Source organism: Sphaeramia orbicularis, chromosome 22, assembly GCF_902148855.1.
Source record: "Sphaeramia orbicularis chromosome 22, fSphaOr1.1, whole genome shotgun sequence".
NCBI lineage: Eukaryota > Metazoa > Chordata > Actinopteri > Kurtiformes > Apogonidae > Sphaeramia > Sphaeramia orbicularis.
In genome coordinates this window covers 41,125,140-41,149,135 of record NC_043978.1, presented here as the reverse complement: position 1 = coordinate 41,149,135, position 23,996 = coordinate 41,125,140, and the positions used below count along the sequence as shown (strand labels likewise).

Here is a 23,996-nt window from a genome sequence, read left to right as displayed (position 1 = left end):
TTCATATTTAATCACTCAAATTTATGAAACAAACTTTAATAAAATTGAACAGAAACCAACCACTGTAATCAGTAAAATGTCATTTTATGTGCTGAGAGCTGATGTAAGTCAACAAGGCCAATACTGGCAAATCTACTGTATGTATCCATAATTCTGATAATGGATTACTACTCATTTTTAAAGTAATTTATTATTACTATTTTTGCATTCTTAAATATGAAGAGTGAATAGCATTTGATGCTTCTTTGTAGTTATCTATTTTTCATAGAACAAATTATAAAATAATTAAAGAAATGAAAGTTGTAGTTCTTCAGTGTGTACATGACTTAAACTTCTTTATATTCAGTCTGTTGTATAGACATGTGGGAGTGAGGACATCCAGGATCACAATTTACGGGAACTTGCAATCTCTTGTCACTTCATTGACAATATGAAATCCCAAACATTCTGTTTTTATGGCAGTGTTGGCACATCTTTTCTGTAAAAGAGCATTCGAGTGTCTCTGTAGCCTAATCGTGTGCTGCTGAATAATAGAAAAGCTGTTGATGAGAATGTCAAATTGTATGTTGAATCTTCCTTGCAGAGGCTTCGTCTACGACAGCAGGAACAACCTCCAGATGAGAGGACTGATCGTCTTGCTCTTGTCAAAAGCAGCGGGACCGAGCCACACCGCCTCTGATCTTCTGGCTCAGGACATGGTCAGCGGCATCTACCCCAGGTAAGTCACCTGAAAGACCAGATGGCAGATGGAGATTTTCGGGTCAGGCATGGACCATTTTCTTGGCCTTTGTTTTGGGCTCACACTTCCTGACATCTGTCACAGCAGCATGTATGACTTTGCAGCTTTACATGGTGTGAGTTTCAACATCAGCAGACAGTCATCTTTCTATTGCAGGGAATTCCCCATAGCGCTGCTAACTGTGAAAAAATGTAATTGGTTGTGATTGCTCTTGTGGTAACTAGGGAGCTAATTGGGAAAACATTGTAGAAAGATATTATGCCCATGAGGGACTTAAAAAAAAAACAGTTTTCTCTTACTTTAAAGCTACAGTGCTCCGCAGTTTTTCAGCACCAATGGACGAAATTTCCATAATTACCTTTAAGCATATTAATTAATTAATATATTAATCTCATCTGACAGTAAACAATAAGTCTGCCCCTTCTTTGGACTCTGTTTTGGGGCTGTAATGGGAGGTTTTGGTGTTTTCAGACAAGCAAGGGGTTTAAATATGAGAGTGAGCGCCATAATTATGGACAACATTTTTAGTTTCAGTCAGATGCAACTCTGCTGCTCTCAAAGCCTGTGAAAGTGGCATCACCTTTCCAAATTCAAGTCACCTATCATCATATTTAATCTTTTTAATTTAGACCAAGAAGGGAGGGCCACTGAAAGACAGCGTGTATTGTCAAACTGTGGCCTTTTCCCTCTTGACTTTGGCTCCTGCAGCCAAAGACATTGCACTCACAGTCCTCTGCCTCCTGCTCATATCCCCTGTTATCCACTGTATTTTCTGTTTGGATGACAACATGTGCACAGCAGACATGTGTAACACTGTAGAGCCACAAATGTGCATGGCAAGCAGACCAAGAAAGGCGATGCCACTTTTGCCCCTGTTACGTGGTTGCTGAAGAATAAATAGTGAAATAAAACCCTTGTGTCAGGTAATTCTATCTTGTCCTCTGTGGTTATCATCCATATCAGTTCCTGTAAATGAAGCACTACATCATCTCACAAATGTGACTGAATGTGGGGGGCAATGTAGCCACAGTTACAAGGCGGGATGATTTTATTTGATTTGGTTATATTGGGATCATAGATTATTGGTATTAATTTACTGTTGTTAAAATGCTTCAGGTAGCACCCTGAGGTCCTCTCTAGCTTTTATGCACACATACAGAAATGGGATGTGGGTGTATGCCAAGCGGTTTCCAGAAGTGACTGCTGTGTTTGGCGTGGCCGAGCTCTGGCTGCTTGAAAGGCTTCTTTCTTACTGCTTTTTGGCACGAGACACATGTGTGTAGAAAAGTCGTGTCTGAGCAAAAACATCCTAATATTAGAACTAATGTGAATAAACCAGGCGTCGGGGAAGAGTCCAGTGGTGCTGGCAGGCTGTGTCTCACTACAGGACTGGTTGTTACGCACATGTCATGACCTCACATCACTGTGACACTGGATCACTGAATCTAACACGCATTCCCTCACTCATGTATGATGGATTGTCCAAACACACACACACACACACAGACACACAGCATGACTTGATCACCTCATTTGCACCATCTTGCTCTACCCCCCCACCCTCCGAGCACCCTCCCACCCCCACCACCACCTCTCCTGGGCTCATTAGCACCTCTGCTGATGGCGAGATAGAAGGATGGCGGGAGTTGGGGTGGGGCGGGTTTTGGGGGGTGATTGAAACCTCCGGGGGATGGTCTCCTCCCTCCTGACAGGCAGCATTTGTAAAACATTTCCCACTCTGCTGCCTGACACTGATGATTCACCAAAGCCCCACAATGATAGATAGATAGATAGATAGATAGATAGATAGATAGATAGATAGATAGATAGATAGATAGATAGATAGATAGATTCATAGATTCATAGATACACAGATAGATTCATAGATGCATAGACATCATAAATACATAGATAGAACACAGCTAGTTCAAGTTGTAACCACCACACCTCTTAATTTCTTGTGACAAATGAAAGCCACTGAACACATCACGCCACCCGTCTGATGGACAGGCCACCTCTTTAAATCACACACAGGGATGCACTCAGACCTGCAAGCCTGCATTTGATGGTGAGGCAGACTGCAGAGGGAGGAAAATGGAACAGAGCAGTCAGGACAAGGGGCGTGGTGAGGGGCGTTACACCTCTGCAAGATGGCATCGGTTGCTATGCAACTGGGCACCAAAGCTATTTATACACCGGCCCCCTTGTCCCCCTTTTTTCCTCCCCAAGCTCCACTGCAAGTGATCAGGACTGCTAGACTGGAGCACAGCTTTGGGATGTGGGATTTTTTTGGGGATGAGGGCTTATTGTGCACCCACCCAAAGCCACGGAGACGCAGTCGTCACTTGATAGAAAGAAATTCAAAAATTTTAATAAGTCAATCTAAGGTTTGTGTATATCTTTTATTAATGCGGACCAATACATTATATTAGTTACAAATGTGATATGAATATGGCTGATAAACACATTGTAAAAGGATGCATTAATCAGAGGAAATATTTGTTATTTTCTGTATTTGCACCATGTATTCACACAGTATATGAACATGTATCCTATGAGATGAAGCATAAGCTAGTTATCAGCTGCCCTCTATTTGTTGGTGACTGTGCAATTACAGTGTTCATTTACTACAAGTAAATAAACACTCATCATAATATCGAACAATGTCATTCTATATTGCAGATTTTCATTATATCATGTTGGTCTAATCCTGCAACTATTCAACTCTTGTCACAGTAGAGAAGACCTCTTAAAATATGTCAACCTAAGGGGACAAAACATATGCCCCAAACAGTTATCCTTCTGAGCACTCTCTATTAAGCACAGAAGCACCCCGAGCACTTTAATTTTCACAAATTCAATATGGCGTTCTCTCCAAACACGACATTGCAGTATATTTTCCATTTTTTAAAAAATCACCTAATTCATATGATTGTCTGTATATTAATATAATCAATATATAATTAGGAACACAGAGAGTAGCAGTAGTTATAAACCATTGTCTCTGCTTTCACTGCTTTCATTATAATTTGTAAGTGTAATGGTTACAGCTCTTAAAGCAAAGACTGTTCTGTTTAGCCCATCAGACTGTCTATAGCAGTTCAGTGGTCATCTATCAACTATGAGATGTTTCCAGCCTTTGACTAGCAGTTTTTTGCCTCTTGTTAAACAAATACAAAATAGCTCTGCCCTTGGATTTGGAACTTGGAAAATGTTTGTGACCCAGAGCTACAGTATTTTGCCATTTTACTCAGGTTGTAACAAAGAATTCTTCTCTTGAGATTTGGCAAGCGCAGCCATCATTCTGAGACACCTTGAGAACACACGCCTGCCTGTCAATCCGTTAATTTCCTCTTATTTAAACCCTGAACTTATTAACTCTCATTCGAGGCGACTGTGTTGTTGCTCTGCGTCACCGAGCAGAGAAACCAACCAGACAATGGGTGTGATTGAGAGGCGAAATAGATGACATTATTGAATTTTAATCACATCTTTTTGACACCGGCACCGAACACGGCAATTACCTGGCTACAAGACACGTGTGTATGTGTGTGTGTGTGTGTGTGTGTGTGTTTGAGTGTGTGTGTAGAAAGGGGTTGGAGTACAGAGCAGACGACCGGCTCATCAGGTTCTCACAGTGGCTGAAAGAAGGTCGTAAGTGGCTATCAGCGCACCCAACCCTGTCTGGATGGATCCCTCCCGTCGCAGCATGGCGAGCTGCTTCCATATGGAGAGGGGCCTAATTATCCCCCACCAATGACTGAATCAACATTTGATTATATTCTCCCTAAGGCTGCTCTGAAAGGCTCTATTCAAAGACCACTTTTATGTCTTCTCTCTCATAATCAAGAATGGCTGTTATTTGCTAATGATAAGTTTAATGTCTTTTTTTAACATAACCCCTGACACGGTTCAGTAAAATGTCTGACATATCTGGTGATTTATGCCCCTCAGTACGCTGGTTTTGATGTTTTTTGGAAATTTTGAGGATAAATTTGAGAGAAATCTTTGGAGTTTTAAAACGTATCAATGTCTTGCATTGTAGATTTTAATGAAATGCAAACTGTCTGAATATAAATGGCATTTTTCTGACTAAATATATGTTTTTTTACCTCTTTGGAAATAAATGAACACACCCTTTGTTACCCACAGCCCTTGCTGCAGGGTATTGTCATCAGTTTGTCATCTCTCCGTTCGTCTGTCCATCCGTATGTGCAAATACTTTGGTGTTGACCGAAGGCCAAAGGTTTTCAAGTGTGGACACGTTGTGTTTTTGACTGATGCAGTCAGTACACCTGTGAAGGCTGTATGTGATTCTCTGCATGTTTGGCAAGTTTGGAAAAGTAGTCAGAGACAATAAAAGGGTTTCTGTCAAAAAGCTCTCAAACTGTCAGGCCTCTAAAACGCCTCTCTTCAAAGCTGTTGACAAAAAAGCTGTGATTTTTAAATTAATCTCCTTTTTCTTTTTTTCTTTTTTTTTATTTTTGTCCTATTTCATAGCCAGCGGAACTTGGCAGAAATCACTGAACTGATCCACACAGCGTTCCTGGTGCATCGTGGGATAGTCGACCTCAAGGAGTGGACTATTTCAGACGGCCCGCTGAAGGACATGCAGTTTGGAAACAAGATGGCTGTCTTAAGCGGTGACTTCCTGCTAGCCAATGCATGTACTGGACTGGCTCAGCTGAATAACACTAAGGTAATGAGGTGTTTTCCATAGAGGTGTCTCACCTGACACCTGATTGTCTGTCATTCACATTTAATCTAAATTACTAACGTGTTATACCTACAGTATGATGCAGGTGTCGTGGAAGTCTTAAACATTATTGAGAAAAAAGCTGATGGGTGTGGTCTCTTTCATGACATCTGATCCCCTTATCCAAAAAGCATGAGGGCTCACTGAATGGTCTGATAAAAAATAAAGCAAATTATATGTTTTGGCCTTCAGTCACCAGTTCTCAACCCAGTCAATAACCTACAGCAGATAATGGAAGAACATGTTAAACAGAGCTCCACCACCACTGGAGCATCAGTTTATGTTAGAATGATGTTCATCCCTCCGCAAAAGTTCAGACACATTTAGAGTCAATGGTAGGAACATTGAAAATGTTCTGGTGACGCTGGGTTGGTCTTGTATTATTGTCACCTGTCTGTATCTTATTCCCAGATGAATAGGAGTTTTGCGACAGTCACATTGATCTTTTTACTCAAATCACATCTGAACTATCTATTGAGCTTAGATTGGGGCAATATTTTTGCTCAGCACTTGTCAGTAATTTCATTTTGATGAAAACATTTTATCCCAGTGAAAAGGACCATGACAGGAATATGGGAGTTACAACATAACCAATTAAAGTAGGTCTGTTGTAGCACATCTGTTTCATGCCGTTATAAAGCATCTTGGGAGTCAAAATACACTGGTGTATCCATGAGGTAATAGTTTTTTTTGTTTTGTTTTTATTTTAATATCACTGGTCAACCCTGATTTTCATACAGGGAGAAAAATACGTGATTTTACTGAAGCACTCAGATTCTCAATCTGAAATCAGAATTCCCTCAGCACATCAGGATTTTGTCTAATATACAAGTCAATTTGTAGCCATTAACAGTATATCACACCAGTGTTTAATTCTATAAATTCATTCATTCATTTTCTGACCTTCTGAATCCATTAGAGGGTGGGGGTGGGGGGTGGGGGGGTGTTGGAGCTTACACCAGCTACCATCGGGTGAAGGTGGCTATACCCTGGACATGTCGCCAGTTGACTGCTGACTTATAGAGACTAACCATTCACACCTATGGGCAATTTAGATTGACCAGTTAACCTATTAGGTGCATGTCTGTGGATGGTGGGAGGAGCCTGAGTACCTGGGGAGAACCCACACAGACACTCTAGCTACGTTTCACTACCTGACATAAACAGTTGGTATTAAGTGCTGCAGTGGAAAGCTGAAATTTTCATTGGAGCCCACATTGATGATCCTGTTTTCCCCCCAAAGCTCAGCCCTCTAGAATTAACAGCTTGGAATGCATTTGCACATTTTTTGAGTAACCATAGAGCCCGCAATTATGATCAGCTACTTGAGGATATGCTAAAAAGCTTTTTAACAGATGAGTTGTAGAATGTTGCTTAAAAGTAATTTCCTCCAATTGCACCTTGTGTTTTTTTTTTCCACCTGGTTTAGATAATGAAAGTGGAGAACATGGTGAACAGTCGAATAAAGATATTTCTGACATGGAAACTAGGAACCAAGGGACTTTAAACCGAACATGATGGTGTTTACTGTTGGTTCCTAGTGTGTGAAACTGTCACAGCCCACAAGAACAAGGGACACGCAAGGGATGAATCATTGAGAACAATTTAGAGCCAGTCACATGAATCTTCTGCATAGGTTTAGTCTTCATTGGGCTTGATGCTCATATTTATAGGTAGAGGTGACCAACGTAGCTCATGATATCTTCAGATTGTCAGTACAACGTTGACAATAACAACTTGACATGCTGGAGAAATTCAGATTTTAGATTTGGAATTTACTATTATTATCATTATTATTTTTATTTATTTATTTGTTTATTGTTATTATTATTATTATTATTTTGCCATTTATTTTATGCAGTCCGGGGTGCCTCAGACTGTTTTCTTCCTCTTGCTCTCTACATTTTTTGGAATACCTGCCATTAGTCATTCATGACAGTCTTTCTGTCTTTTTTTTTTTTTTTATTTGATGCAGCCTTGTCCTTGATGAGGACCTGATTAGTCTAACAATGTCTTACATCATTATTATGTGCACTTTTATCCAGTGCGGCACTCAGTATTAATGTTTTTTTTCCCTCTGTGTCTGTTTTATGGTTAAAGGATTTGCAAAAATGTCACTATCTGTAGAATATCAAAACTGCAATAGCAATGCATTTTTTTTTTTATTCTAAAACCGTCATTGATGTCCTTACTCTCTCCACATTTCCTTTCTCTGCCTCCTTCCAATGTCTACTAAAAGCACAAAACCCCAAAACACTACATGCATTTAAAAAAAATTATGTGTAGTCCGGTGTTCCTCCATTTGGAAAATAAAAATGAGCATTCAGACCTTAGAGGGTGCTGTAAAGAATGAATAAATGGAATCTAAAATAGCAACAGAAAAATATCTGATGTTATTTACACAATAAATTCTTAATCTACAGTTTTTTTTTTTTTTTTAGCAATATAGCTAAGTAACATGATCCTGTTTTAGGAATGATTACAGCCACTGTTTCATTTCAAAATTATGTTGGTGATAAAAATGTAAAAAAAAAAAAAAAAAAGTCACAAATTACTTAGTGTTGGGCAAAAGTAAAAACTATTTTCACTTGAAAGAAGAAACAGAGAGGGTGGTTGCAGTAAGAAGTGTAGGAGTCTATACATTTTACTAAGAGTTCATTGAAAGGCAACAATGAAAATAGTGTGGATGCATATGTTTGTTGTGGTTTACAGATCAGGCCTTAGGTATTTCCAAACCATAGGAAAATAAAATACTAGCCAGTCATTGCACATAAGCTGCTACACTTGATGTCCTTCATGCCGTATTTGGTGCTAAATGTGGTCAGGAGACACCACTGACATGAGCACCACGGGAATCCCTCTCATTGAGTTTTCAGTTTTGGGACGTGTGCGTGGTGGTGGTCTTGTAAGTGCACCACAGATCATATCTGCTACGTAGCACGGTAACCCCTCGCTGACAGATGCTGTCACCATGCTGCTCAGTCAGAATGTGGTTGAGTGGATCAAAATAACCATCCCACTCCCCCGCCCTCACCCCTCCTTACCCCATGCCATCAGCCTGACCAGCCCTTATCACCTTCCCTTCCTGCTTCATTTTCAGTGCTCACAGTTGACGTCTATGTCTGCTTCATGGTGGCCAAAGACGATGTAAACAGTCGCTGTGATGCTTTTTGGAGTGGAAACGCACAAAGCTTCTATGGAAACGGCATACATTAAAGATCCCGTTGAAGGTGTGGTACTCCCTACTCTGTGTTAATTGGCTTTCATTGTTATTTGGTGGTAAAGCTGCAAATCTCACTCATGATAGTGATATTGAGTTCTCTAGAAGATGGAAAGAAACATGCTGAGAATAAAGTGATGGCTGATCTGCTAGCAACTGGAGCTAATGATGATTTAATCATGTTTAGAAAGAATTCATGCCAAGTAAATTGGCATCAGTTCAATGAAGTTTTAGAGCATCTGTTCCTTTAGTTTGGTTCATGGTCAAGGTCAGTACAATGCCATTCAAACTCAGGGGGCAGTGAATAATCACACACCAACACTGGAATAATTTTTTCAGGCCTGCGTGATATGAGGAAATACTGTGATGACAACATGACTTGTGATAAATAAGTAAACGAATGTCACAGTTGTCACCAAATTAATACCTATTAATCTGGGGGTTGGTGACTGTTAGCTGGAGCTTCATCTGATTAGCCAAATCAGGGCTTTTTCTTGGCAATCTAGGTCTTAGATGGTGTGGTTGCAGTGAGGGATGGGTAGTCATCACATTTGAAAGAAAATTAATTTTAGACTTATTACATTATTTATAAGAACTGTCAATTCAGTCAAATGTGTCCATGATCCTTGCATCATGATCTGATTATACTGTTCTTTTAAGATCAGTTCAGGACACTGATTTGTCTTGTGAGGTCACTTTGGTTCATCACTGAGTCCCACTGAACACTGGTGCCATATTTGACAATAATGAACCAAGGCCAATTCATTCATGTATTTAGCTTTTTCCTTTATATGAACAGGGAGAAAATCAAAAACAGCACTGATGAGTCCATCATGTTCAGTTGAATTTATGTGCGTATCATCCCTCAGAATAGAAGTTTATATTGTGGGTTAGAGAGTAGCTTAGTATCATTTCTGTGAAGAGTTCTGTGATGACCTGTTTTCACATTTTTACTGTTCTCACCTGAAATCACATTGAAGCTATGTGCCCACATTCAGAATTATGTTGGAGCCAACTGTGACCCTTGGAAGTGAATGTAGAAACTTGAAAAGTTGTAGAGATAAATAGGGGTTTGTACTAAAGAAATACTGTTTTTTTTCCATTGAGGAAACTTAAAATGAATATTTGCATATTTAGATTTTTTTTATTGAACTTAAAGACACAGATGTTATGTTAAATAAGGCCATTGAACTTTTTTTAAAGTTGTTATTCAAAGCAAATCATTTTAGCCTCACAGTATGCATGGAGGTGAACGTTAAACACCATTATATAAATGAAATAAAAACCTCTTTTGACAAGAAAATCTAAAATATTGAGAAACAGAAAAAATCTTAAGTCATGGTCTGCTTAGTTCAAGAGCTCCTCATCTGACTGTTAGTGCACCAGATATTTCTTGTGAAACAAAGATGTGCTGAATGTGCTTGTGTGGGTTGAGCTGAATAAGTTCAGAATTTAACCACTTCATCTTTTAAACTTCTGAGACGGGGAGAGCAACAGTTGATGAAGTAAATAGAAGACAATACACTGGTCGACGGCTGCAGAGAACAGGATGTGTTTGTGTGGGTTATGTTTGCATCAGTTATTCAGTCTGTCTGAAAGTACAAGGTTCTGAATGGATTTGCATAAACTATGTGGAAAAGCTAATCATGAGATGAGGAGGCAAGTGATTAGCAGTTAGGCAGAGGAGGCAGGTGGATGTCAGTGGGTGTGGCTTTTGACGCAAACTGCCTCAACAGATTCACACATCTATCAGCACATAAAGTAACTGTAGCATGAGAGGAAAATGGCGGCTCCTTACACTTAGAATCACCCCTAAGCAGATACAATAAAGGCTGTAAATATTTCCCACATAAAAGTCTGATAATTCCCTGGTATTTAAAACTTAAGAGTGTGTTAACTATCAGCATCCTCCACAGCAGGTCGTCTCCCTTTTCCTTTTCCTGAGGCCGGAGTGGTCATGGTAGCCCAGCTGTGTCATACTTGGTGTAACTGATGAGTAGTTCTTAAAGCTTTTTTTAAGTTTTTCTCATAAACCAGCCTTTTTCTTCTTCTTTTAAGGCAGTGAGAGCGATGGAGATTATGTGTCGTGGCCTTGAGAGGAAACCTATGCCGCTACTTGTATAAACTGTAAAGTAATCTGGCTGCGGAGCTCCGGTTTCTCCCCCTCGCAGACCTGTCGGCAAAACACGATCTGGCTGGATTTGGGAATGGAGTAAGGGGGAGGCAGGGGGGGAGCTTATCTGATACTTTCCAAAAAAAGACCCCCCATTGGCCCCCACTTCCCAAGGCAGGCAGAGACACCACATCTGGTAATACTGTAGGCACATTGTCCTTCCAGGTCTGTGGGCGAAGCTCAGGTTTCCTCAATATTTTCCCCCGGTGGATTCAGTTACCCAAAGGGCACTGCGAGGCTGACGGAGCAGCCAGCGTCACCAGACTTTTCTTATGAACCAAGGATGTCTGGGATGAGCTGAAGGAGCTCTAAATTTAACCTCATTCATCTGAACGCTAAAGGCGTGGCCTCCATGCAGTGCCCACAGTGTTCAGCGGCTCTGAATAAAGGACGTAAAGATCAACTTAAGATGGTTCCTATTCATTAGAACGAGGCTTGGAATTATCATTTCAAGAAACTGCAGCCTCTCATCCTGAGGCTGATAAGGAGCCAGTAATATGTCTCTGAGCTAAAATGTAGTCATGCATGCCCCCTGTAAGAGGAAATAGGCAACTGCAGTTTTAAACAAACCTGAGGCTTTATCACTGTATCCAGTTTTTCCTCACTTATCCCCCTTTTATCTTAAAGTAGGATATTCTCTGAAGCCAGTTTCCTATAAGAAAGCAGTATCCTTTTTCATATTCATTATACTCATTGACCTGTGATTCCAGTAGTAGTGGTTATTCCCTACCTTTTCTATTTACTTGAGGCCCATTTTCCTTCTTGCCTTCACCTCTCTTACTGCCTCTACTGCAAAATCCCCAAAATGCTTGAATATATGAACTATAAACAGATTAGCATGGTAATCACCCATAATTCTTCCAATAAATCATGGATTAGGGTAAAATTAGAGCAAAGTGGAGTCCAGAACCTCTCTGGACGCCGTCTTATTTTGTCTCACCATCTGCCTTTTAGCTTCGTTTCAGCCCTTTGGACCGGACAGACACCTGATCCAGCTCTGTTGCAGAGTCTCGACTGGACTTTGCTATAAATACAAAGTCTAGCGAATGAAAGGGAGTCGAGATCTGCTTTATGAAATCAACGGGAGCTCCCCTTTGGTCTGATAATGAGCAGCTGAGATTGCAGCAGCTCACCTGGTTTCAGCCCTGAGCAGCGACTCGCCCCACCGCTGATTTATTCACACGAGCAGCTGTTCAGAGGACAGAGCTGCCTGCTCACACTTCAATCAGGGCAAATTGTGGTTTTTAATTACAAATGTCATGGATGGATTGAATAGTGTGTCAGTTTTGATCTACCTCATTGACACCTATATTTGTACTTCAATTGATGCTGTTTATAATGGGTGAGCAGGTTATCGGTTCAGCGCCCGAATCCAAGGACACTTTAGCACGACACATACTGTAGCTGTGTTGTGCAAATGCAATTAAAATTGGTAATTTCACACTGGTTACTTGTTAAATTTGATGTCTGATGTTTTTCTCTCTGTTGTTCTTTGTTGACAGGTTGTTGAGCTGATCTCTAGTGCCATTGGTGATTTAGTTCAAGGAATCTACTATGAAAATTCCAGTAATGCTGAGGTAAAGCTCATATTTTCTATTGATCTTATGTATGGGATAGTAGACACACATAATGTGTGACAACAAGGATTTATGAAAGCAGAGAGTATTGGAGATTTCCAACAATAATAGTAATACCATGGTCCTGGGGCCTGTATCACAAAGCAGGATTAAGGGTTATCTTCTGGTTCGGTTCAGGATGACTGGTTGGTTAATCACACAGGTAGTTATTTCTTACTGAGGTTACCATGGTAATTTACCCTTCAAACCCACTCCACACTTGGTTGTAGATCAAAATAATAAAAAGCAACATCTGACCAATCAATAGTCCTATAATATCCCGTGGACTTTAGTGTGTTGATTACCAAAAAAAGCAAAAAGTACAAGAAAAAAAGCTCAGGGTGTAATGCTTAGATGTGAGGAAGGAAAGAGCTCTACAGATTATCTAAACCCATTATCCTTTGAATTCTGTTTCCATATTTGTTTTTTAAGTCTGTTTAACAGTGCCATAGGTGATCTGAAAAAAATGTATACTCAGAATGTCTTGCACACCATAAGAGCCCTTTAGTTAAACAGAGTAAATGTAGATGAATTACAGTCAGACACTCAATGTTGATCAAAATATTAACTAATTCAATGACAGTTTGTCATCTCTTTCATATTGTAAATGACTTGGGTCTGTTGAGACTTATGCTTTGTACTTCGTATGACGTATATGCAGCCAATCTAGTCCATCCATGTTTATTTTTATTGTTAACATGCTGATAACCAGAGTCAGAAGTCCTGGGTTAACAGAACAAGTTCATAATCACCTTTTTCATACAATTTAGCCTTGATACCACATCTTTTTGATTTGTTGAATCAGGAAACAGAAAAAGGTCCTGGTTCTGTTGAACTTGCTGCATCATACAGACCCCTGAACAGTGAATGTACAAATTTGAAATCCCTATTTTTATTTTTATTGTGTTAGCCATACATCTAATAATAGTTCATGTCAAATGCACGATTTATTTGTGCTAAGTGACACTTGCTTACTTAAAGAAAAATATATATAACTCTATTCTGTAAATGGTACAGAAAATATTAGTTGACTTATTTGAGGGAGAAAAGGTGTAAATGTATGCCAGCTTGCAGTGGCTAAATTTATTGTGCATTTACATCAGGAAGTGAGTTCCAGCTGTGTGGAGCCGCGTGGCTTTGTGGTCGGATCTGACTCTGCACACTACTTGTGGACTGCAAATGAATCCAAAACAACAAATGGGCCTTTGTGATTTATATTGAATTTTAAAGAGTTTCCTTGTAAAGTGCTGCTAGACACAAAAAGAGATGAAGTTGTATTCACTCATTTACATCTTTGCTTATCTTTTTACTGCTGGGCTGAGCCTTTTTATCCTTACAAATGTGTAAAAACTCAACTCTTTCTTCTGTGATCCAGACTTTCCAGTGTACTGTGCTGCTCTCACCCTTGTTGGACACACTTATTTGGGTAAAAGAACATATTCCAAGTGTGAGCAAAGTGAAGAGTGTTATTCCTGCCTGACTCTGCATTCATCTCCTGTTGAACTGACGAACTACTGGGACTCTGAGCATTAAAAGGGCTGAAATATAAAATCACAGAGTGAGGTGGGGTTGTTTGGACTGAGGTGCTCTTTGGGAACTTTGAAGTTGTGCAGTATAAGCAGCGAGAGCTCAGGCCTGTGGTTTCTTTGCGTCTGTTTGCTCTGCAGGAGAATAGTCTCACCGATGGCGTCAACATAGCGGCCTGGGAGGAGCAGACTTTCTTGTCCCATGGGGCACTGCTAGCCAAGAGCTGTCAAGCTGCGATGGAGCTCGCCAAACACGACAAGGAGTCCCAAAGGCTTGCCTACAAGTATGGCAAGCACCTATCACTGGGCCACAAGGTGCGTCTATGAGTGTCTCACCCGCCATGCAACAAATTTCTGGAAAGACACTCTTTGGTGGATAAATGAATCGGGGTCATTTGCCACACCAGTGAGCTACACAATGAAATTACCTCAACTCAGTGATTTAGTTTAAAGGCCCTATTATCACCATAGAATGCACAGCAAGAGTGGAGAGATGGTATATTCTGCTAAGAGAAGGGGTTATTTCACATGAGCGGTGTGTGAATTTGTGTTCTGGATTGAAGTGACAGTGTGTACATCAAAATGACTGTGATGAGGCTCTGGTACTCTGCAATAAATATGAGTTTTGTGTATATGAGAATGCACATATACACGTACTCATTTACCTGTAATAATATGTACACGCTTATGCATTATATACATATATCCGCATACACGTCAGAAGATAAGAGGAAGATGATAAATAATAAATTTTAAGATACACAGTAGGTGGTGAATGAATGTTGTGTGGTAGTTATAGTCGAATCCTTAAAGGTTCAGTATGTAAGATTTAGTTGAATACATTTGCAAGTTGAATATGGTATTCACAGTTCTGTCTTCATCAACTTACAATATAAGCAAATGAAAATAATAATTGTTGTATTTTCATTTCTTTGTCATGAGCCATTTGTATCTATAGAGGAAGCAGGTCTTCTCCACAGAGTTCACTATCTTTCACCACCATGTTTCTACAGTAGGTCAGAATGGACATTTTTTCTTTCTTTTCTTTTCTTTCTCTGTTCTTCATGTTATGGTGTGCACATTACTGTCACTTATTATGTTTGAGTGTGGACCACAGTTATTATCCCCTTAACAGAAAAGCCCAGAACTCTTTAATTTTAGTGGTGTTAGCTGCCACTGAGGGGGAGGGTGACGTGAGGAGCATTCACTTGGTTGCACTCGACAGCTTCACTGCTAAATAGCATGAGGTATTTGAAACTGAACCTTTAAATTTCCTTAACAATATGAAACCATGCTTACAGGGGTTTAATACAGTCTCTGCACTAAATCCTTGTCCATATTGATCAGCTGAGCCTCACTGTGATCATCTTAAACAACTCCAGTAAAAGGACTATAGATAAGCTGCCTGTTCTGCTGATCCATAGGAAGCAGCAGTGTCTGGACTTGTTTTTCCACGTTAGTCTTGGTATATGATTGTCCTTATTCTAGTTCAACAATTGTATATATATGTCTTTCGACCAAGTTCTTGTCTTCACTGATTTAGCATGAAAAACATTGTTACAACAGGATTTTCAATCATGAGTGCAGATAATGGTTAGATAAGGAATAACCATATCAGACAATTGAATCAAGAAAATGTTGATTTGTGCCAAACTGGGTCATGATGATGCATGAGCTAATATAATTTTTTTAAGGAGCTAAACTGAGCATGTTTGCATAACCCTAAAAGTTATCCACAATGATCCTACTCGGAGTGCTGAATTAGTACGTCCTCTCCTGCTGTGGCTGCCTGTAGCTGCCAGTCTGTAGGCCTTGGTGGCTGCAGGGAATCTCAGCATGGGAGAAAGCAGAAATGAGGTCTTTGAAGGAGAACCATTCTCATCAGGCAAGCAGTGTCTTCCACCAGACTGTTCATTATGCCATTCATTATCAGGGTCACTGAGAATATAGGCAGGTGCTGTGCACAGCCACCCATCCACAATTTCGACACTGGATTTCTTTAATTTCATTGTTGATGCCTGGAAGCTAGACTCAGGCAGACTCAGCCAGATTGACGTGAGTTTCTTTCCTTCTTCTCTGCAGTTGAACTCTGACCTGCAGCCGTTTGTGAAGAGCAGCATGGGAGAGCCGTCATCCTTCAGTTTGAGCGCCGCCCCGGTGGTTTTCCACCGTCAGATTGTTGGACAGGAGAGATGGCATCAGCAGCTGCAGCAGGTACAGAAAGCATTGTGTCTGAGCTAGACTGTCTTTGCTGTTTCATTATTTTAACAGAGCTAGTCTCCCTTTTTTTTTCATCCACATCATCACCAGTAGTGCTAGGTGACGTGCCAGATCGACTAGCTTTAATTTTAATGAATTTCTCATCATGCTGTGGTCTAGCATATCTGAAACAAAGGCGGTAAGACTTCAGTGCACAGTAAATTATATTAATATTGTCCAGAACCTCTATGGTGCACGGTGCAGAGTATAGTAAGAGTTAGCCTCTAATAAGTCTTTATTCCCTTCTTAGTAATTGTTCTAACTTTATAAGACGACAGTTAATAATTGACAATTTACTCTCTTTGTGACACTATAAACATTGTGACAAGCCACCTAAGACAGGACATGGTCCTCACGACAGGCAGCGACGTTAAGGCTGTTGGTAAATACTCCGCCTGGCCATATAGAAATGTATTACTATTCAGAGTTGCATTAATTTTTCAACAAGATCATGTATTGATTGATGGGATTGAGTCAAACTGCTTTGTAAAGTCTTCATCACATCCCAAAGATTCCAAGTAGGGTTGAGGTCTGGACTCTGTGGTGACCAATCCATGTGTGTGAATGATGTCTCATGCTCCTGAACCACTCTTTTACATTTAAGCCTGATGAATCCTGACGTTGTTGTCTTGGAATATGTCTGTGTCATTGGGGAAGAGAAATATCCACTGATGTTCAACCCTGGTCATTCAGTATATTCAGGTTCAGCTGACCTCATTTTGTGGACACAAAACATTGTTGAACCTACACTTGACAGACTGAATCAACCCCAGATCATAATTCTGCCCCCACAGGCTTGTACTGTAGGCACTAGGAATGATGGGAAATCACTTTCACCTCTCTTTTCACCCTGATGTATCCATCACTCTGGAACAGGGTCGATCTGGATTCATCAGACCACATGACCTTTTTCTATTGAAACACAGTCCAGTCTTTATGCTTCTATCAAATTGATGGTTGTTTAAGAAATAAGAAGCTCCTCACTGCATCAATTAGTTACATCCAGGATATTTTATCATTTTATGGGACCAGGCAAAGATTATGTTATAAATTTAACAAAGTCTACATTATCTACTCCTCTGTATAATCCTCACAAACCTGTATAAAGGCCCAGCCATGCATGAAAAAAAGAAAACCAGCCATAGTCTCGAGCACTATTCACCAGTGAGGAAATTCTAAAAAGCTAAATATGTCAGTGTCAAAATGAGGTTATTCTGAGGCTCCTCAGTTTAAGTAACATGGGTTAAATAAAATACTAGGAGGTTTAGAAAGAATTAATGAATAAATTCATGGCCTTGGAGATGTTCCAGTTAGATTTTTTTATATTATGACATGGCCCTTTTCTTTATTCATCAACACAAGAAAAATGATTTAATATTTATTCATCCATAAATAATGAGAAAAAAAGAAACTTAAGATTTTAAACCAAGACTATTTTTTTTTCTTTCTTTCATTAGTTTATACAGTTTTATGTACCCAATCAAGTAATGAAATGTGATGAATACAACATAAAGGTGACCCAATTTCCTTTTCTTTCTTCTTACAAAGGCAACAACACTGAGGAAGCAGCTGGATTACTCTAAGGTAAGCTCAGTTTATGTTATTTCAGTGTGTTCACCTGTTTACTCAGTGACACTATAGCTGTCAAAGCCATCAAAGAATAAGAGGATGTCTTTTCACTGTAACCTATATCAAAGTTGAGAAATGAGCTTTCCAAAGTCAATGTGTGAGAGAAGAAGGGGACCGATAGGGGTGCAAGAAGAGACCGAAGCTTCAGAGGAGTGGTCTGATGGTGTTGGGGGGGTTATCTAGTCCTGTCTGAAACCAGAGCAGGAAGGATTAGTTACTGTGGCCTATTTGTGGAGGAGACACTGAGGCTCTGAGACAGTGGCATTGTGAGAGAATCTCCTTCAGCAGACCTGCCCAAAAGGGGACATGGACAGAAGTTCGAAGGGAAGGAGAGACAAGGAGACACAAGGAGGGAAGATGAGAGCAGGACAGAGGAAGAGATGAGATTTTGGGGAGGAAAAATAAAGAGCCCACAAGGTACTTTGCAGTGATTCAACACAAAGATAAGAAAACAGAGATGACAAGGCAAAATAATAATAGGAGCAACAAATTATTCACATGACTTGGCAAATACTTTCATCCCATTGAATTAACAAATTTCTTCCAGCAGCTCCGATTTATTTAATGTTACATCTTTTATCACCATTTTATCATTTTAAAGATGCCAACATTTTAAGTATGGTGACATTTCACAAAATTGATGGAAGTTAAGAAAAAACACAATCATGGAAATATTCCGTGGAGTAACATTGTGCCTAAAAGTGATGAGATGAGAACGTACTGGCTGTCAGGCTGAAAAGAAGCAGGTGGAAAGTACGGAATGTCAAACAAGCATTTTAATATGGTTATTAGAGTTGAAGAAACTGAAGTTCATGCATGTTAATGTAGTGACGGAGGTGAAAAACTATCTTTTTTAAATGCAATAAACAACGAATAAAAAGAAGTTTGACACCTACTTTTTTTGTATTTTTCTTTTTTCTTTTTTCTTTTGAAGAAGGCCTTCAGGGCTTTCCACCTCCAGAATTTATGAGATAAAACGCCCTCAGCAAAAAGATGTCCCAACACACCAAGACTCAGACAAATGGAGACGCCCAAACTCCCTCAGTTTGTATATTAAGCTGTCGGCAGTGACTCCATTCACTTCCACTTTTTTTTCTTCTTATACTTTGCATGTACAAGCCCACAAACACATGCACTACATGCAGGCAAACTTCATTCCTACCAAACACTACAAAATGTGACATATTTGGGTGGGTTAATTAGGTGGCTGTTTGTTACATTTACAACCTGGGTTGTAGAGGAAACTTGCTGTGCCAAGTTCAGACAGTAACAGCAGCCAGCCCTGTGATCTGGTGGCGTAATTATCCATCTGAAGAGACAGAAAAGCTGCATGATACATTAGTAATACCAATAAAAATGGAAAAAAATTCAGGGCATTTTCCTTCTCATCCAAAAGCAAAGACCTGACAGTTTTTTTAATATAAATTTAAGGTGATGAGTCTGGATTTTTCCATTGTACTTAAATATGTAAGCTGCCTCTAGTGGCACCATAAGCAGCATGCAAATGTATAATCAAAAGCCGACATCAGTGTGTTGCACAACAGCTTTTCTGCGTATGCCTCTGTTCAGTCCAGTTATTACCTTTACTTTAAGCGTGAGCCAACTTTGTCTTGTTCTTAACATTTTGTGATGTTGACAGCTGGAGAGCAGGAGTGACACAAACGTGACAAACTAATGTGTGTTTTCATCCCTCGGCAGCTTTTGGCAGCAGTTAAGTCGGAGAAAGGCGTGAGCTCAGCGGTGGACTTATGCTGTTACCATGGCAACAAGGCTCTGGAGGCCATCCAGGCTTTCCCCTCCTCCGAGGCTCGATCCGCCTTGGAGAACATCGCCTCAGCCATCACCAAATTTTAACCTGGACACATACACACTCGTGCTTTTAAATGTGCTGCCTGGAGTGTCTTTGTCTGCAGCCACAACACTGAACTGATGACGCCTTCAGAGACAAATGAACTTCTGTTGGGCAACATGCTGCTTTGGTCACCACTGAAAAAAAAATCAATAAATAAAAACACATCACTTCAGTGTCATGTCATGTGTTCTCTAATACACACCTGATGGGGGAAGAAAAATCATGCCAGGCAGCATTTTAAAACCTGGCACATTGTTACTTTTCTTATCAGCAAAGTCGCATACCAGGCAGAATGTAATTTAAGATGTTTTGAAGAATTATTATTGTCATCTGGAAAATGTGCCATGAACAGTATGTGATGCACCATGCAGTTTGTTTTTTTTAAGAATGGGTTCACCCTGCACACCTCAGATGATGCTGAAATCGCTGCTGGATGTAGTGGGTGTATGCCAAATTGAAGAGCGCTTCAAACCAGCTGCAAAAATATCTCAAAGTCATGTTCTACTAAGTATGTACCTTAGCTGATAAGCAAAGTTGTTGTTTTTTTTCTTTTGGCATGATACTTTCTGTACAGAGGGTAAATGGCATGAATGAGGAGTAATATCATCTATGTTACCTGATTATGTCTGTCCCCATGCCTGTGTATGTGATCCAAGTCGACCCAGGGGCGGGAAAAGGTCACACAGCCTCTCCCCTTGGCCCAGCCAGCCAGCGCATTGAAGCTCCGCCAAGCAGTAATTATTAATGAAGAGACCTGAGCAAATGGACAGGAAATGCAGAGGTATTGATTGGGCCGGCTGCCCTGCTCTAAGCGTACAGGCTGGCGCCAGCCTGGTGGCCTGTGGTTTCCCAGGCTGCTGTCTGCGGAGGGGGGGACAGCCAAGGTGTGAAACCAGGCCACCGCTGGCAGCTGTCTGTCACATCCAGGCCACACCTGAAGGACAGAGCACTGGAGACGGGAAGAGGAAGAACAGGACGGAGGGTACACTGCAAACAAAGAGGATTCTGTGTATTACCAGAGATGAGCACACACTCTTACCACACCACACCACAGCATCTGTTCAAGGCTTTGAATTAACATGAGGAAGGTTGGCACAAGCAGGATCAGGAAATACAACTACTGTTGCTGAGTGCACTTATTTATTTAATATCTGAAGTGATTCACCAGCATTCTCAAGTTCCAAAATAAAGCTCTGATCAATTGAAATTGTCAGTAGTTGCTGCATTTTATATACATCAAACTGAAATGTATTCACATGCAGTGTTTCAAGCTAACATCCATATGTGTATATATATTCTGCTGTAATGGCAAGTGTGTTAACCATTCAAACCACCCAGGGTGGGAAAACTCCAGGAACAAAACATTCATGCATTCAGAATAAACACAGCAAAAACCAGTACTGCACCAGTCAAACATATCAAACATTTATATATGGAAAATGTAGCAAAATCTCAAATACCAGAGCTAAAATTAACACCCATTTTATTTTTGCTGTGGGGAATAAGTGTACAAGTGTTCCTTTTTGTCCATCTATATCAAGATGCATTTAACTACTCTCCTTTTACTGTACTCACCTGATCTATCCTCACATCTAAATCGTCCATTCCCAAAGACCCACAGGTGGATTGCAGGTTTTATTTGTCTCTGCAATTAAATGTGCATTTCAAGCAACTCAAAATATAATAAGAGGCATAGTTTTGATAATATTCATGATGTGACAACAATGATACAGAGATATGTAAGACTAAATTTGATGTGAACAGCTAGTGTATAATGTTTTACTGCTGAGAGGAAAGGAAGGTGAATAAACTCTGCCTAACTGCATTAGTTTTGTCTCATTTCCACATGGTTTCAATTAATAAAATATTTCTCTCCAGAAAAAATGCTTGACATTTGTAAAATAATAGTATAAGGTGAAGAGGAGATAACAGTAAAATGGTCATTATGTGCATGAATTCAATTTGTCACAGCTTATAGATTTATTGTAAACTAGTTCGGGATGGTTTGTCATTTTTAAAACAGAGGGTCTGTGGAAAAACAGTTTAGAAAGCACAGATTTAAAATTGTGGTGATTCATTCGTAGTCTGCATTAGATGGTTTTCCCACAAGTAATTCATTTCTAAACTCAGGTTAACTAATTTTCTTTAACACTGTAGAGTGTTTTACCTCAAATGAACATAGAACTAAGTGAGCTAATGTGAGTGAACCCACTGACTAAAGCTGTATTTAAGTTGTACCATGCAAATCAGATAATTTTTTTTGCAAAACAAAGTTGTAGTTTTTACAAAATATGAGGCTTCTACAGAAACAAGATCCAGATGTTATTCCGCACTATCCACAGGGAATAAAGCTGCTTTAAGTCTCTAGGTTATGTGTCAGACATAGTTATTTGATCAGATGCTACAGTCGAAAACATTTTTTTACAGTTTGTTCAAATTGTGGTGGATTTAAGGAGAGTAAAATGAGAGAGAAATGGAGGAGGACAGTCTGAAGAAACACAGGGGTGAATGACAGTGAAAAGGTGAAGACGTGAAAGAAGAACATGGCTAGGTTGAGGTGCAAGAAAAGGTGACATGGAGTGAAGTATTTCTAAAACAAGCTCCTGTCTGTTGCTGGGTTGTACGTCCACTTCCTCTACTGTTTTTGTTTCCGCTGGTTGGGCTTCCTGGGTACAGCGAGGTACAGCATGTGCCAGGGAGAGCCTCAGGCTCTTCATGAAATATTCAGCCTCGCCGTGAGGAGACATGAGGAAAGTTACATGGAAAGTTAAAAGGACCAAACAAGGAAGGAGGCTGGGGCACTGCCAGAATGACAAATATAGTTACTAACAAAACTTTTTCAAAGATGAGGTCTGGCCTAAGCAATGAAACTGTTGCATAGATGCTCCCAGTAGAAATCAGCTGGGCAGTGTGCAGAGGATTTGATGGAATGAGTTTTTTGTTTTCTACATCAAGAAGAAAACAGAATTCCTCCAGTGGTAAAGCTAAATGTTTCATGTGGAACAGAAATCATAGTCTTTATTCCCCCTGACAACATTGCTTCTGCCAGGATTAATCTTTTTGATAGCTCCTGTGTAGCCTGACTAAAAAGCAGAATAAGGAAGGATGAAGGTTTGTCAGTTTTATGTCCTGCACAGCAGAAACTCGACTCTGTGTTTGCTTACAGTTTCCAGCTTGAGAGTCTTGGGTATCATGAAAGCAGGAGTTGGCAAGACTATAAGCAAAACATGAAGTGGGTAACAGCGGCCCTAGTGTGCCCAGCCCAGACGAAGAGTGGTGTAATTACAGCAGGGTCCAGTGGAGAGAGTCGGTCAGCACAGTCCAACAGATTCCATTACATACACACAAACACACACCGTCGCAAACACCACGGTGGATACTCGGGATCAAGCGTCTGAGGATGCAGATTTTGGGAATCACTAACTCAGTGAACAGCTGTGGTGGAATATAAATTTGAGGTGTTTGTCCTTTACTCGGGTGTTTCCACTTTGTGCAACTTCACTACATCTCAGAGACAAATATTGTACTTTTATTGCACTACATTTGTCTGGCAGCTTTACCCTTCCTGTCCAGTTAAAACTATGCATTTCCAAATGTGTTGATGTTGAACATTTACAATAAACTGAAGGATGAACTGTTCCTTTATGGGTTCTAAATTTGAGTGAATTAAAAATCCTCTAGAAATCAGCTAGAAAACGTATTTTCACCATGCTGAAAACAGGCCTGTTTTACTGAGCTCATGACAAGTTGACATTTTAGACACATAGTTCTCAATGTAGTGACACTACAAACATATGATGATAGAAAATGACGCAGATTAAAACAACCAGTAATACATAAAGTAGTTCAAATGAGGTCAACCTTCAACATGCACAGCAGTAAAATGTAACATAAATATTAATGCAGCAGTAAAATGTAAAAACATCATATTTAATAGCAAAACATTAACATTTTAAACAGGTTTTTGGTACAGAACTTACAGAACCTGCATATTTCTTCCATCTCAAGCAAGAGACAATAGACTACAATTAAAACCACAACCACAACTTTTAGACGATGAAGTCCTCATTCACTGACTGTGTAGCTCTGTAATAAGACATCCTATCAAATTTTATTATGTTGTGACTGAGGATTTTACCATGCTCATTTATCACTTATATATGTTTTGTAGATTAGACATCAATGCAACTTTTGGGTTTGGGGTTCAGATTGTGTCCTTCTCTTTT

At 39.9% G+C, this 23,996-nt stretch overlaps 1 protein-coding gene across 1 annotated transcript in view; it reads left to right on the top strand.

Annotated features, from left to right (window-relative positions):
• The window catches only part of pdss2 (prenyl (decaprenyl) diphosphate synthase, subunit 2), a 28,382-nt gene extending 8,445 nt beyond the window's left edge, over positions 1 to 19,937 (top strand). Inside the window, exons 2-8 of the mRNA XM_030127454.1 lie at positions 584 to 718; positions 5,240 to 5,438; positions 12,391 to 12,465; positions 14,172 to 14,345; positions 16,113 to 16,244; positions 17,838 to 17,873; positions 19,617 to 19,937. Of these exons, the coding sequence (XP_029983314.1) occupies positions 584 to 718; positions 5,240 to 5,438; positions 12,391 to 12,465; positions 14,172 to 14,345; positions 16,113 to 16,244; positions 17,838 to 17,873; positions 19,617 to 19,772 (907 nt within the window). The 3' untranslated portion in view covers positions 19,773 to 19,937. The remainder of the gene's footprint in view (positions 1 to 583; positions 719 to 5,239; positions 5,439 to 12,390; positions 12,466 to 14,171; positions 14,346 to 16,112; positions 16,245 to 17,837; positions 17,874 to 19,616) is intronic.
• Positions 19,938 to 23,996: the final 4,059 nt, after the last annotated feature.